The following is a 13,065-nucleotide window of genomic DNA, read 5'->3' on the forward strand; positions in this document are numbered from 1 at the left end:
TATGACATTCTATACTTAAGCATTAAATTGTATGAAGTCATTTGCAAGAGTTCAAGTATATACAAATTCCCATTTTTAATTTGGTTTATCAAAATGCAACTTCCTTTGTTTTTTTTCCCCAGACACATCACCAATCCATGATGGCATTCCCAACCACTGACTCCAAAATGACCTTAGAATTGTTTCAACAGATGTATCTATAAATCAATATCAATCTTTTAGAGTCAGAATAGCAGTAAGGCTATTTGCCATCCCTGACATAAATACTGCTTGGAAAAGGTAAACAAAAATGACATTCAGATGACTGTAAAACTTTAAAACAAATAATGTCACCAGAGATATGAATAAATATGAATACATAGTTTAAATGAATTGTATAAGCTTAAATAGCCCCCCTCTTCCTATTGATTTTTCAGGGGCTGTTTGAAGCTTAATTGCTTCTCTCTATTTGTGTTTGGTTTTAGTTCTTACCAAAATTTAGATAAGAAGGCGAACCAAGTATGGTAAGTTTAATGAATTTCTTTTTTTTTTTTTCTTTTTTTTTCTTTTCTTTTATTTTATTATTATTATTATTATACTTTAGGTTTTATGGTACATGTGCGCAATGAGCAGGTAAGTTACATATGTATACATGTGCCATGCTGGTGCGCTGCACCCACTAACTCGTCATCTAGCATTAGGTATATCTCCCAATGCTATCCCTCCCCCCTCCCCCCACCCCACAACAGTCCCCAAAGTGTGATGTTCCCCTTCCTGTGTCCATGTGTTCTCATTGTTCAATTCCCACCTATGAGTGAGAATATGCGGTGTTTGGTTTTCTGTTCTTGCGATAGTTTACTGAGAATGATGATTTCCAATTTCATCCATGTCCCTACAAAGGACATGAACTCATCATTTTTGATGGCTGCATAGTATTCCATGGTGTATATGTGCCACATTTTCTTAATCCAGTCTATCATTGTTGGACATTTGGGTTTGTTCCAAGTCTTTGCTATTGTGAATAGTGCCACAATAAACATACGTGTGCATGTGTCTTTATAGCAGCATGATTTATAGTCCTTTGGGTATATACCCAGTAATGGGATGGCTGGGTCAAATGGAATTTCTAGTTCTAGATCCCTGAGGAATCGCCACACTGACTTCCACAATGGTTTAACTAGTTTACAGTCCCACCAACAGTGGAAAAGTGTTCCTATTTCTCCACATCCTCTCCAGCACCTGTTGTTTCCTGACTTTTCAATGATTGCCATTCTAACTGGTGTGAGATGGTATCTCATTGTGGTTTTGATTTGCATTTCTCTGATGGCCAGTGATGGTGAGCATTTTTTCATGTGTTTTTTGGCTGCATAAATGTCTTCTTTTGAGAAGTGTCTGTTCATGTCCTTCACCCACTTTTTGATGGGGTTGTTTGTTTTTTTCTTGTAGATTTGTTGAAGTTCATTGTAGATTCTGGATATTAGCCCTTTGTCAGATGAGTAGGTTGCAAAAATTTTCTCCCATTTTGTAGGTTGCCTGTTCACTCTGATGGTAGTTTCTTTTGCTGTGCAAGTTTAATGAATTTCTAACTCATGAACATGAATTAGGTAAAACCCAAAAGCAAATGGCCTCAGTAAAAATACTTGAAACATATTGATTTTTACTTGATTCATATCAAGATAAATCCTCACCTAATCAAATACCTAATCAAGTCATTGGACATAAAACCTTGAATGAACAAATATCACAGATTTCTTTGCTTAAACTCCCTTCTTTATATATAAGAAATAAGTAGTTATTAATAATAGTAAAACATATTATAGACATTGTAACTATCCAATAGATAGAATATCCAAAAACCTTTAAAATAAAGTTTTTTAAATTTGCAGAGTAATTCAAGTAACCAAGTAAATCATTTTGTGTTTACTAATTCGTTTTTAGAAGATGCTGAAAACCATATTAGATAATTAGTATGAAGTTGAGCTCTACAAAATATTTTCTCATTTATTTATAATGATGTTTTCAACTTGATAACTACATGACAAACACTCTATTTTGGTAACTGTGGTTTTGTCCTTTGAGAAAAGAAAATAAGAATGGATAAGTAACAAGAATAACAACAGCAAATTTTTAAAAAAAATCCCCAAAACCCAGAAAATTGGTTAAACACAACTACAAAGTCAACAGGTATAGAAAATCTTAAGTTTTTATGATTGTAGAAAACATGCTAGTTTCCCAAAATAAATTGATAACAATCTCTTCTAGAGTTTCTCTTTTCTGTGTTAAACTCTTGACCATGACCATGTTCTGAAATAGATCTATCTTTTTGTAAACTGACTTGTTTTTAGTTTAATAAAAAGACAACAAATGCTATAATGGGATAATTTCTGTTCTGGGATATGACTGGCAGTTTATATTAAGAATAATAATATTAATATGAAGTGAATCTTTGAGAAAGTCTAAATGGATTTACTTGCAACTATATTATTATAATGCCTTTTTGAACACTGGTCTATAAACTAATCTTTTAAAAAATGTTTATGCTACTAACCTTTAGTGTTACCTACATATTTGTTTCTCTAACAGTGTTTGGTTTCAATTCAATTTGACAAATATTTTTTGAGTATTATATGCTTGATTTTCTATTGAAGAGTGTAGAAAGATGGGGAAGACAAATTCCTGACCTTGTGGAGCAATAACTCTAGTAATGACAAATGTTCTAATATTGAACATATAAAGTAGAATAAGATGAAAGCCATATAACCATCAGAGAGTACTATGGATTTTCAAGGAGGTGGAAAATATGTATGATTGGAAGGATGCAAAACAAGCTTTACCAAACTATTCTTTTGAACAGTGTTTTGAAGGATGGTAGAAAATTTTACGTAAGGAAAAAAGCATTTAATATAGACAGCTGCCTTATGTGTACAGTCTTAACATTAGAATATATACCCCACACAAAATCAAAAGCAAGTAAACAGAACAGGTGAAAGAAATAAAAATTTAATAGCATAGTGACTACTCTTGCTACTCAGTAGGAATGTGTTAGGGCATACATAGTAGAAGAGAATCAGTTCTTTCTTATGCTGATCTTTGTTCCATCTCTAAGTGAATTCATTATAAAATTCTAATTTTTATATTTGCTTTTTATTTTATGCTAAGCATTACCTTGTCTATAATAGAGTTATAGGTACAAATTATCCTGAGCTATATACATAGAACCATGTATATTAAGTTTAATGGGTGATTTTTGGGCGGTAATTTTGAACATATGCAGTTTTATATGCTGAATATTCAACCTTATTTGTTTAATCGAATTCACACAAAAGATGAAACTCTTATCTAAAGGTATAAAAGCAGGAAAGAATGGGACCTGTTCAAAAAGCAATAATGAAGCAGTTTGGGGCCCCTAATTCAAGAAGCGTTTCTTAATCTGATTATGGTTAAGAAAATTGAGACACTTTTTGAATTAGCAATGGAGATTGTCTGTAAGATTCAGCAAATTTGAACGACTGAAAGATTTTTTAAAAGTATGTGCTTAGGTCACATCTTGAGAGGTAAGAGGAAGCCAAAACTGTGGATAGAGTGGATTGAAGCTAATGACTGTCAGGGGAAAACACAGTTGGCCACACAAAGATCTGAGTGATAGATAATGGAAGCTTAACCTTAGGTTATGAGACGTGAGTAGAGAATGGAATGGGTGATGTTGGAGATATTGCAGAAGTAACCTCAGTAGGACTAGGACTTGGAAAACGATTTCAAGTTAGAAGTGTCAAAGGGTGCTTTCTGCTTTAAATCTGAGTGTACAGGGGATTACATATTCTAACGGAAGTGATACATTCTTACTCATTTCTGACTTTGAAGAGAAAGTAGAATGTTCAGCATTGCATTGGGAAAAAATGGGTTGGAAGTAGGGAGTAAATGTCAGTGGCAGAAATTTTGGAGTCCTAGAGGTGATGGTTAAAACTGGGGACAGAAGAGATTGCCGTGAAGACCTTGAAGAAAGATGAGAAGGAGCAAAACAAATTAAGAGAAAAATATCTACAATGCTCGACACATATTATGTGCTCAACAAGTATATTTTAAAATTAAATATAAGGGATAGGTAGAGGAAAATGGGCAAGGAAAAGTGAAATAAAAAGAGGAGTCTAAATGCCATGTGGCTAAAGAGAACAATCCAATGTGAGAATTCATAAGAAAATATTGAAAGGAGAGGACATGCAGCAGGGTTAAGTGTTGCAGAGAAAGAAGCCGAGGTGCAGTACTAGTAGTGAAAAGTGTCATTTATTAAGCTTCTACAGTGTTCTAGGCACTCTTTGTACATTCTACCAGTTATTATTATCATATCTATTCTACAGATCAGAAAACGATAATGTAGAGAGGTTTAGTAACTTATCTGCACTCATGCAGTTACTGAATGGCAGAGTAGGACTCAAAACACAGAAGAGCATAAACTAAGAAATCATTCCTGGTGACCACCAAAATAGCCATTTCCATCAAGGGAAGCCATTGGATGTTAGATTGCAAGGGGTGAAGGAATTAATGAGACATAAGACATCGAGGTACTTACATAAGGTGATTTAATGAAGTGAAGAAGGAAGACAGGGAAAAGGTAATAAAATCAAAAGTATTTTTCAGGTTATTGGACTAAATACAGTTACATAGAGAAAGAAAAATTAGTGTGGAGAAAGAAATAGAAAACCAAACAAGAAAGGTGACTGAGCTCCCACAAGGATTAGGAGGTCACAGGATCAATATCTAAAGAAGGGGTTGGGGGCACTGGCTCACACCTCTAATCCCAGCACTTTGGGAAGCCGAGGTGGGTGAATCACTTGAGGTAAGGAGTTCGACAGCAGCCTGGCCAACATGGTGAAACCCCATCTCTACTAAAAAGAAAAAAAAAAATTTAGTCAGGTGTGGTGATGCATGCCTATAATCCCAGCTACTCAGGAGGCTGAGGCAGATATTGCTTGAACCTGGGGGTTGGAGGTTGCAGTGAGCTGAGGTCATGCCACTGCACTCCTACCTGGGCAACAGAGCAAGACTTTTTCTCAAAAATAAATAAATAAATAAATAAAATAAATAAATCTAAAAAAGAGCCCTCCTGGACAAAAAGGAGCATTGTTTATTCTTCTTTATAGACAGGACTGAAGGGAAACAAGAAGAGTAGGCATACAACAAAAGGTTTAAAACTGTCAGCTGACGAGATCAGGAGATCGAAACCATCCTGGGGAACATGGTGAAATCCCGTCTCTACTAAAAATACAAAAAATTAGCCAGGCAAGGTGGCGGGCGCCTGTACTCCCAGCTACTTGGGAGGTTGAGGCAAGAGCATGGCGTGAACCCAGGAGATGGAGCTTGCAGTGAGCCGAGATCTCGCCACTGCACTCCAGCCTGGGTGACAGAGCAAGACTCCATCTCAAAAAAAAAAAAAAAAAAAAAAAAAAAAAAAAAAAAAAAAATCGCTGGGAGGAATCTAGGAAAAATATAGGAGGCTCATAAGAAGAAAAATGCAAAATATTTTATTAGCTTTCTGGCACATAAACAATGAACAGCTTGCCATATTATTTTCATCAGAAATAATTAGAAGTATTCCATAGGGCTGGTTCCAGAAAGAAAAAAAAGGGATATGTTTAGAAATATTTCATATATAACCCATCATATAATTCTAACAAAATCACTATACCATTATAGGATATTTTTGGTTCTAATAATCCAGATTGGTTTTCCACAATGATTAAATTCATCATTTTATTCTGTATTCACTGATACAACAATAGGGGAAAGAAAACAAAACAATCCAAAAATAGACAAGAATAATGTTTTGCCATTCACAGAAGCCCACAGAGAATTTTCATTACACAGCAGATCAGAACAGAGTACGATGCCACTGTTAAAGTTAAATCCACATGTGTGCCAGTCAGTTCTGTTACATTCTTCTGCTAAAGATCACTTGTCATTAACTAATAACACTACTCTGGAACTTGATTTCAAAACGTATGTTGCTTATTCCAATGGAATCTAGAGTGGAAGGTAGATGAGTCAGCACCAAACTATCGCAACTCTTAGAAAGGTAGTCAAAGAAAGGTAGTCAATCAAAAAAGGACACAGTAAAAGTTATGATACCTTCTCAGTCATTCTTCCTAGCCACTTTTTCCCCATACTTAGAAACAAACAATGACAATAGTTTCTTGTGAATGAAAACAGAAATGTTTTTATCATAGAAAGAAAATACTTTTATTTTCTTTGCACTTAAACAATATTACATGCTATGCCCACTCTTGCACTCCTTCACTTTTCACTCAACATGTAATCACAGAGAAGTGTTCATGTCAGTGCATTATAATGACTTCCAAATCTGCAAGGCATTCTACTATATAGAAATATCATGTTTGCACCTAGTGCCCTATTTTGGCCTAGTTAGGTTGTTTGGGACATTTAACTATTAAAATCAATTTAATGGCAAATGAACATTTGAAAATATACTCAAAATAATAAGTCATTAGGAAAATGCAAATTAAAACAATAATGAGATACAACTGTACACCTATCAGAATGATGAAAATCTGGAACAGTGACAACACTAAAGGTGTTCAAGGATATAGAGCAACAGAAATTTTCATGCATCACAAGTGAATGAATGCAAAATGGTATAGCCACTTTGAAAGACAGTGCAGCCATTGCTTAGAAATACTGAACATACTCTGACCCTACTATCCTGTAAATGGACTCCTTGGTCTTTACCCAAATGAATTGACAACTTGTGTCCACCCAAAAGCCTGTACGTAGATATTTATAACAGCTTTATTCATAATTGCCAGAACTTGGAAACAACAAAGATGTCCTTCAGTGGGTAAACAGATGAAAAAATTGTGGCATAACGGAATATTATTCAAAGCTTAAAGAGTTCAACTACCAAGCCGTGAAAAGGCATGAAGGAAACTCAAATGCATATTACAAGGTGAAAGAAGTCAATACGGCAAGTCTACATACGATGTGATTTCAGTGACATGACACTCTGGAAAGGGCAAAACCATAGGGACAGTAAAAAGATCAGTAGCTTCCAGGAGCTAAGGGGGAGGGAAGAATAAGCAGGCAGGGTACAAAAGATTTTTAGAGCAGTGAAATTATTCTCCTTGATGCTATAATGATGGATACATGTCATCATCTATTTGTCAAGACCCATAGAATATACAACATCTAAAGTAAACCCTCATGTAAACCATAGACTTTGGATGAGAAAGATGTGTCACTGTAGGTGCATTGATTATAACAAATGTACCACTTTGGTGCAGTATATTGACAGTAAAGAAAGCTGAGCATGTGAGGGCGGTGGGAGTATACAGGAAGTCTCTGTACTTTCTGCTCAATTTTGCTGTGAACCTAAAATTGGTCTAAAATATCAAGTCTTTTTTTAAAAGTCATAAACATTTTGATATATATTACCCATTTTATTCAGTTCTAAATATTTAAATATATGTATGATTTCTTAGTTAATCCACTGATTAATTTGAAGTATGATCCTAGTTTCCAAATACATTTTTAAAAATCATTCTGCTGTAGATTTCTATTTTGTGTGTGTGTGTGTGTGTGTGTGTGTGTGTGTGTGTGTGTGTGTGTGTAGAGAATGCTTTTTGTAAATTGCCAATTATTTGAAATACTTTTAAGACTTCTTTGGAACCTAACATATGGTCAAATTTGAAAGAGTTTTCTATAACTTTGGTGTACATGGAAGAGTATATATGTATTGGTTTAAGTTTATTAAACACATTTAATAAAGCTTTAAATAAATATCTTTGTACATCTCACTCCTCAAATGCATGAATATATCTACGTGATAAATTCCTAGAGGTGAAATTGTGGGTAAAATTGGAGACACATTGTAAACATTGAAATATATTGCTTTCCATAGAGGTTCACCAATCTCCACTGAAAGCAAAGTGTCTGCCTCCTGTACTCTCACCAGCATGGGTGTTACTGGGCTTGTTTATTATCAATCAACGGATGTCGAAAGGATGCAATCCCACTGTGGTTTTGAACCACATTTTTCTTATAGGTGTTATAGACTGAATGTTTGTGTCCAGACCAAATTCATGTTGAAATCCTAATCCCCAATGTGATGGTATTGGGAGGTTTGGGAGGTAATCAGTTACGAGAGTAGAGTTGGCATGTCATAAGAAGATTGCCATCTGCAAACCAGGAAGAGTGCCTTAGACACACACCAGGTTTCCCAGTTCTTGATCTTGTACTTCTCAGTCTCTAGAACTGTGAGAAATAAATGTTTGTTGTTTAAACAACCCAGTTTATGATAATTTGTTACAGCAGCCTGAACTAAGATAGTCTCATTTTCCACCTTTTCCTATTGCAATTATTCTGCTTGTCATATCTGTGCTGAATTCTTAGTCATTTTGGGAGTAATATTTTTTCTTTTTCTTTTCGAGGGTCTCAACATACTTATTGTAAACTTATTTTTCAGACATATAGCTTATTTTCATTTAGTCATGAATAATTTATTTTGTAATGACTGATTTTGATGAGATAGTTTTCTTCATACATGTTAAAATTCTGGTTTGGAATCTCATCTTGGATCAGAACTTTCATTTTCCTCTCTGACTTTATGAGTTTACTTGTGCCTATCCACAAGCACTGCTGCTTGGACTTTGGCCCACCCCATTATTTCCAGCACTCTTGGTTCAGAAATACAACTTATATTTTTTGTGTGAGATTCTATCCTAAAACAATATTGGACTTTTATCAGATTCAATCTCCAAGCCAGACAGAAGTTCAGCTCAATTGCCATGCCTGTGTCCTCCCATCTCTTTAGACACATGACTTCATTCAAGTAACTACCGCTGGCAGCAACTAGCAGTGATATGTATAGTTTTTCAACTCTCCTTTCAAAAGCAAATGGAATTTCTTTCCAGGTTCTGATTTCCAGTAATGCCTGCCTCCAGATCCCAGCTTCATGTGGGACAGCTTTATTTCTATTGACCCTAAGATCTGAGGACCCGTTCATTTCCGCTAGCCTACATACTCAACTCAGTAAGGTACTCAGCTTTAGCTCAGCACACCACTTGATACTGTGCTATATTTCTGTTACTCAGAGATACATATTTTTTGTTCATCAGGCAGTATCTCTTTTATTTTATCCTGTTATATTTTATCATCACTTCTGTGTGTTGAGAAATGAAAACAGAGAAGCTGAAAGTTCAGAGTGTAAACTTGAAGTTTCACCTTCACATAAATTCCTTTTTTATTGTTTTAGTGACATTAGAGTACTTGTGTGAATACACAACTATTTATTACCATCCCTATTGATAAGCAATATAGTGTTTCTAATTTTTTACTATTAAAAATAAAATGACTCATTGAATATCTTTGTGCATATATAAACTTATACAATCCTACTTTTCTTTACATGAATTTCTATCAGTAGGACAGAAGGATTAAATTTACATTCCTACAAATAGCTGGAGAGCCTATTTTCCCGGTATCTTGCCATCACTATGAAGAATGGCATTTCTGAGTTTCTTTTCCATGACAGAGTGACTGAAAATTCACTTCCCTTTTACTCAGTTATAATACAACTGCTATTTGTTAGTCTGGAGTGTAAGAGAACAGATGCGGCACAATGCACTTCTTGGTCAAAAATAGGTCCTTTGAGATTAGAAGTTCTTAAATGATGACTGTTATATTGTACTTGAAGTTAGCTCTTATTCTCATCTTCATAGGAATTTAAAAACCTAATGTGCCTACATTTTGAACACCAATAGATGACAGTTTATGTATAAAAAAGCTATTTTAATTACCATATATAAATTAATTAGTCTGAAACTTTTGAATGTTCAGCTAACATTTTAAAAAACTTTGAAAATAATCATGAACTTCGGATTAAACATTGTGGGTAGTTTAAAGGTCTTATAGCTTGTAAAACTGAGAATTTAAAGTAAATGAAAAAATATCAAAAGGTTTGTAGATGAATACATATTTTAAATCATTGCTTATATTTGTGGTTCATTTTAATGACTGCAATGTTCATAGAAGTCTGTCATAAATGTGACTTTGTAATTGTGCAACTCTTCTGAAGTTGGATAAATTGTGGTTTACTATATCCAAAACACAGATCAAATTAGAAGCAGATGGATACATTATTACCTTTCACTTTTTCCTTTTAAAGTGAAACATATGTTTTATCACAGTTTCTTTTTTACATTAAATTTTTGCTTACCTAAAAACTATTTGGTAGAAACATCTGATGTTTAATTAAAAGCATTATTAAATTGATAATCCAAATCTCAAGTCAACACATACAAAAGTGTTTCAGAAAATTCAGTTCTCTAAAGATAGCCAGCTTTCCTCATCATACTTCAGATTTATTTTGATGTTGAACCATATTCACAGGAAGTTGTTTTATAAGTGTTCATTGCAAAATATCAATTCACATTTTAAAATAAATCACAAGCACTTAGAATATTCTGCTAAATTTACTTAAACGTACTATTTATTATTTACATGCTTTGTCTGCAAATTTTTTTTCTCAACTGGAAGTTTAAACTAGTTTTTATTAATACATAGCTTTGAGAATTTACATTACTGTGAATCTCCTTATAATTTATTTCTGTATAGAGAAATTGCAGCCTGGTTTTATGTTTCACATCTAAATTTGCTTTAACAGCATATCCAAGTAATTGAAACTCAGGATTTTCCATATTGGTTTATATTTTGTTTTAACAAAGCTTTGCCAGTTTCTTTTTCATATATGTTTTAAAAACTGTTAGCTGCTATATTTTAAGTTAATACAATCAGGAAAATGCCAGAAGTTATACGGAGAAAATATACACAATATATGCTTTGAAGTATGTTAACTCGAGTCAAATCATTGGCTCTTTGGCATTAGAATTGCCCTATTAAATAAAACCTATTTATGCCATCAATAATTCATTCATTTTACAATAATTCGTCTGTTAATTTTAAATTAATACATGTTCCAAAAAGACCATTTCTAAACTTAAAATCACATTTTTCTAACAACCCTAAAATTATGACTCTTTATGTAACAATTGAAGAGAGTCACATAATTGTGAAAAATATTGTTGGAAAAAAATGTTTTGGAAACACAATTTCCTTGCTAGGAAAAGGCTTCAGGAGTATGTATTTATCTATACCTATGTTAGCTTGCATTTATTTTTCTTTTTTCTTATTGGAATATTTAATTATAACCAAGAGGCATGTTTAAGAAAAGAAAGACAGTGCTTTTTTATACCTTTAAATGCACATCAGCCACGTGGCTTTCACAGTGTGTTCTTACACCTTTTACAACTTCTTATTTGTACTTTTGGTTAGAATATGTAATAATAGGGAGCAAAAGAAATCACTAAGAGCTCATGATTAAGCAATTGAAAAACAATTTCACATCAGAGAGATTCCAGAGATGATATCATGAAATCTACAGAAAATTATTTCCATGGATTATTTGGAGGATGATACCAAGCATTTCACAAATTAAACCACAATAGCTCATTGTAATCTACTTTTCTCTATAAACTTCAACACATCATCTGGCATAAAGCGGGAAGAAAATAAGTCTATCATTTCAACTGGAACCCAGTATATGTAGTAAAATATAGTAGAATATAAGATATTCTATTACTGTAACTTTTCCATTTTGGTTTCCTATTTGTATACACATACACACACACACACACACACACACACACACACACACACACGCACGCACGCACATGAAACCAAAATGGAACAATCATAGTAATAGGGTATCTTTATAAAACACAATAATAGCCTCAATGACTCTCAAATCAAAGCTTTAAATGGAAGTCAGCATCTTCCTCATACTAGAAATAAGCAATAGTACAGTAACATTTAGGAAATTAGTTGAAAATAAATACATATAATTCTGTCTTTCTTTTCTAAGTCATCTTCATTCAAATTTTACTGTGAGGCCTTATCTACGGAAAGAGAAATGCTGCCATCTGGTTTAGCATGCTTATCTGTCTCTTGATTCTGAATTTCCAGATTCTGTATTCCAGATTGCCTGGTTTAAAATCCCAAATCTCAAAAATAAATAAATAAATTAATTAATTAATTAATTAATTAAATTAAATCAAATCCTAAGTCTGACATGTTGGCTCTGTGAGCGTGAGCAAGTTAAAAACTTCTCCTTGCCTCAGGAATTCACGCAGAGAACATTCATAGAATTATGCTAGCCCCATTGATAGCTCTCCCTAAATGTTAACTACTATTATTATACATGAGCACATGTACCAGAAATATAAGATTACTTTTTACAAAGGTGAGATACAGATTCAGGCTGGGCAAAAAGGACTACACACTCAGGGAGCCCCAACAGAAGCCAAAAGCAATGTTCACTTACCTGTACTCCAACAGGAAAACTTGGTTTTGTGGTCACACAATCGTACGGTACCATTGCAACCTTTTTCGTCACTACCATCTTCACAATCTTTTTCTCCATCACAGCGCCACAGATCAGGAATGCAATTGCCATCAGGGTGGCACTGAAATTCATTTCCATTACAACCAGCAGGAGAACGAATCTCTTAATTTGAAATGAGGAAGAGAGAAGCAGAGGGGGGCAAGATAGGAGAGAAATTATGATTTTACTTGTTGGTAGTTTTTATTTCACATTTTTTTTTTCTTTCTTCAGGCATTATTATAATGCCAGAGAGAATACATTTTTACTTTAGATGGTTAATAAGTATAAATATACTCTAGTATTTTCTAATTCATTTAAATAACATTAATAGTCCGATAAAATGATGTTTCTTGTCTCCCCTAAAATTTCTGAAAGTACTATGTACATTAGAAAAGAAGAAGTAAGATAATTTGTGGATATTCTGTTGTGGTTTGTACTCAAGTCTAAAGGATGAAATCTTTAAAGGCTTTTCTCTAAGACACATAAATTAGGTTATACATTCTAATCTTAATGATAAGACCTTGGCTGATTTTCGTATCTTTCTCTGTGTAATTTCTTTCAAGTTATTAAGAAGCAAATAACCAAAAACTAATAAGTACTTTCTGACTAACAAAATCTTTGAAGAATAGCATTCAAAA

General features: G+C 33.7%; 1 protein-coding gene across 1 annotated transcript in view; it reads right to left on the reverse strand.

The window, feature by feature from the left end:
• The window catches only part of LRP1B (LDL receptor related protein 1B), a 1,899,171-nt gene that overhangs the window by 683,813 nt on the left and 1,202,293 nt on the right, over positions 1–13,065 (reverse strand). Inside the window, exon 21 of the mRNA XM_024243817.3 lies at positions 12,368–12,550. Coding sequence (XP_024099585.3) covers positions 12,368–12,550 — 183 coding nt within the window. The remainder of the gene's footprint in view (positions 1–12,367; positions 12,551–13,065) is intronic.

This window comes from Pongo abelii, chromosome 11 (genome assembly GCF_028885655.2).
Source record: "Pongo abelii isolate AG06213 chromosome 11, NHGRI_mPonAbe1-v2.0_pri, whole genome shotgun sequence".
NCBI lineage: Eukaryota > Metazoa > Chordata > Mammalia > Primates > Hominidae > Pongo > Pongo abelii.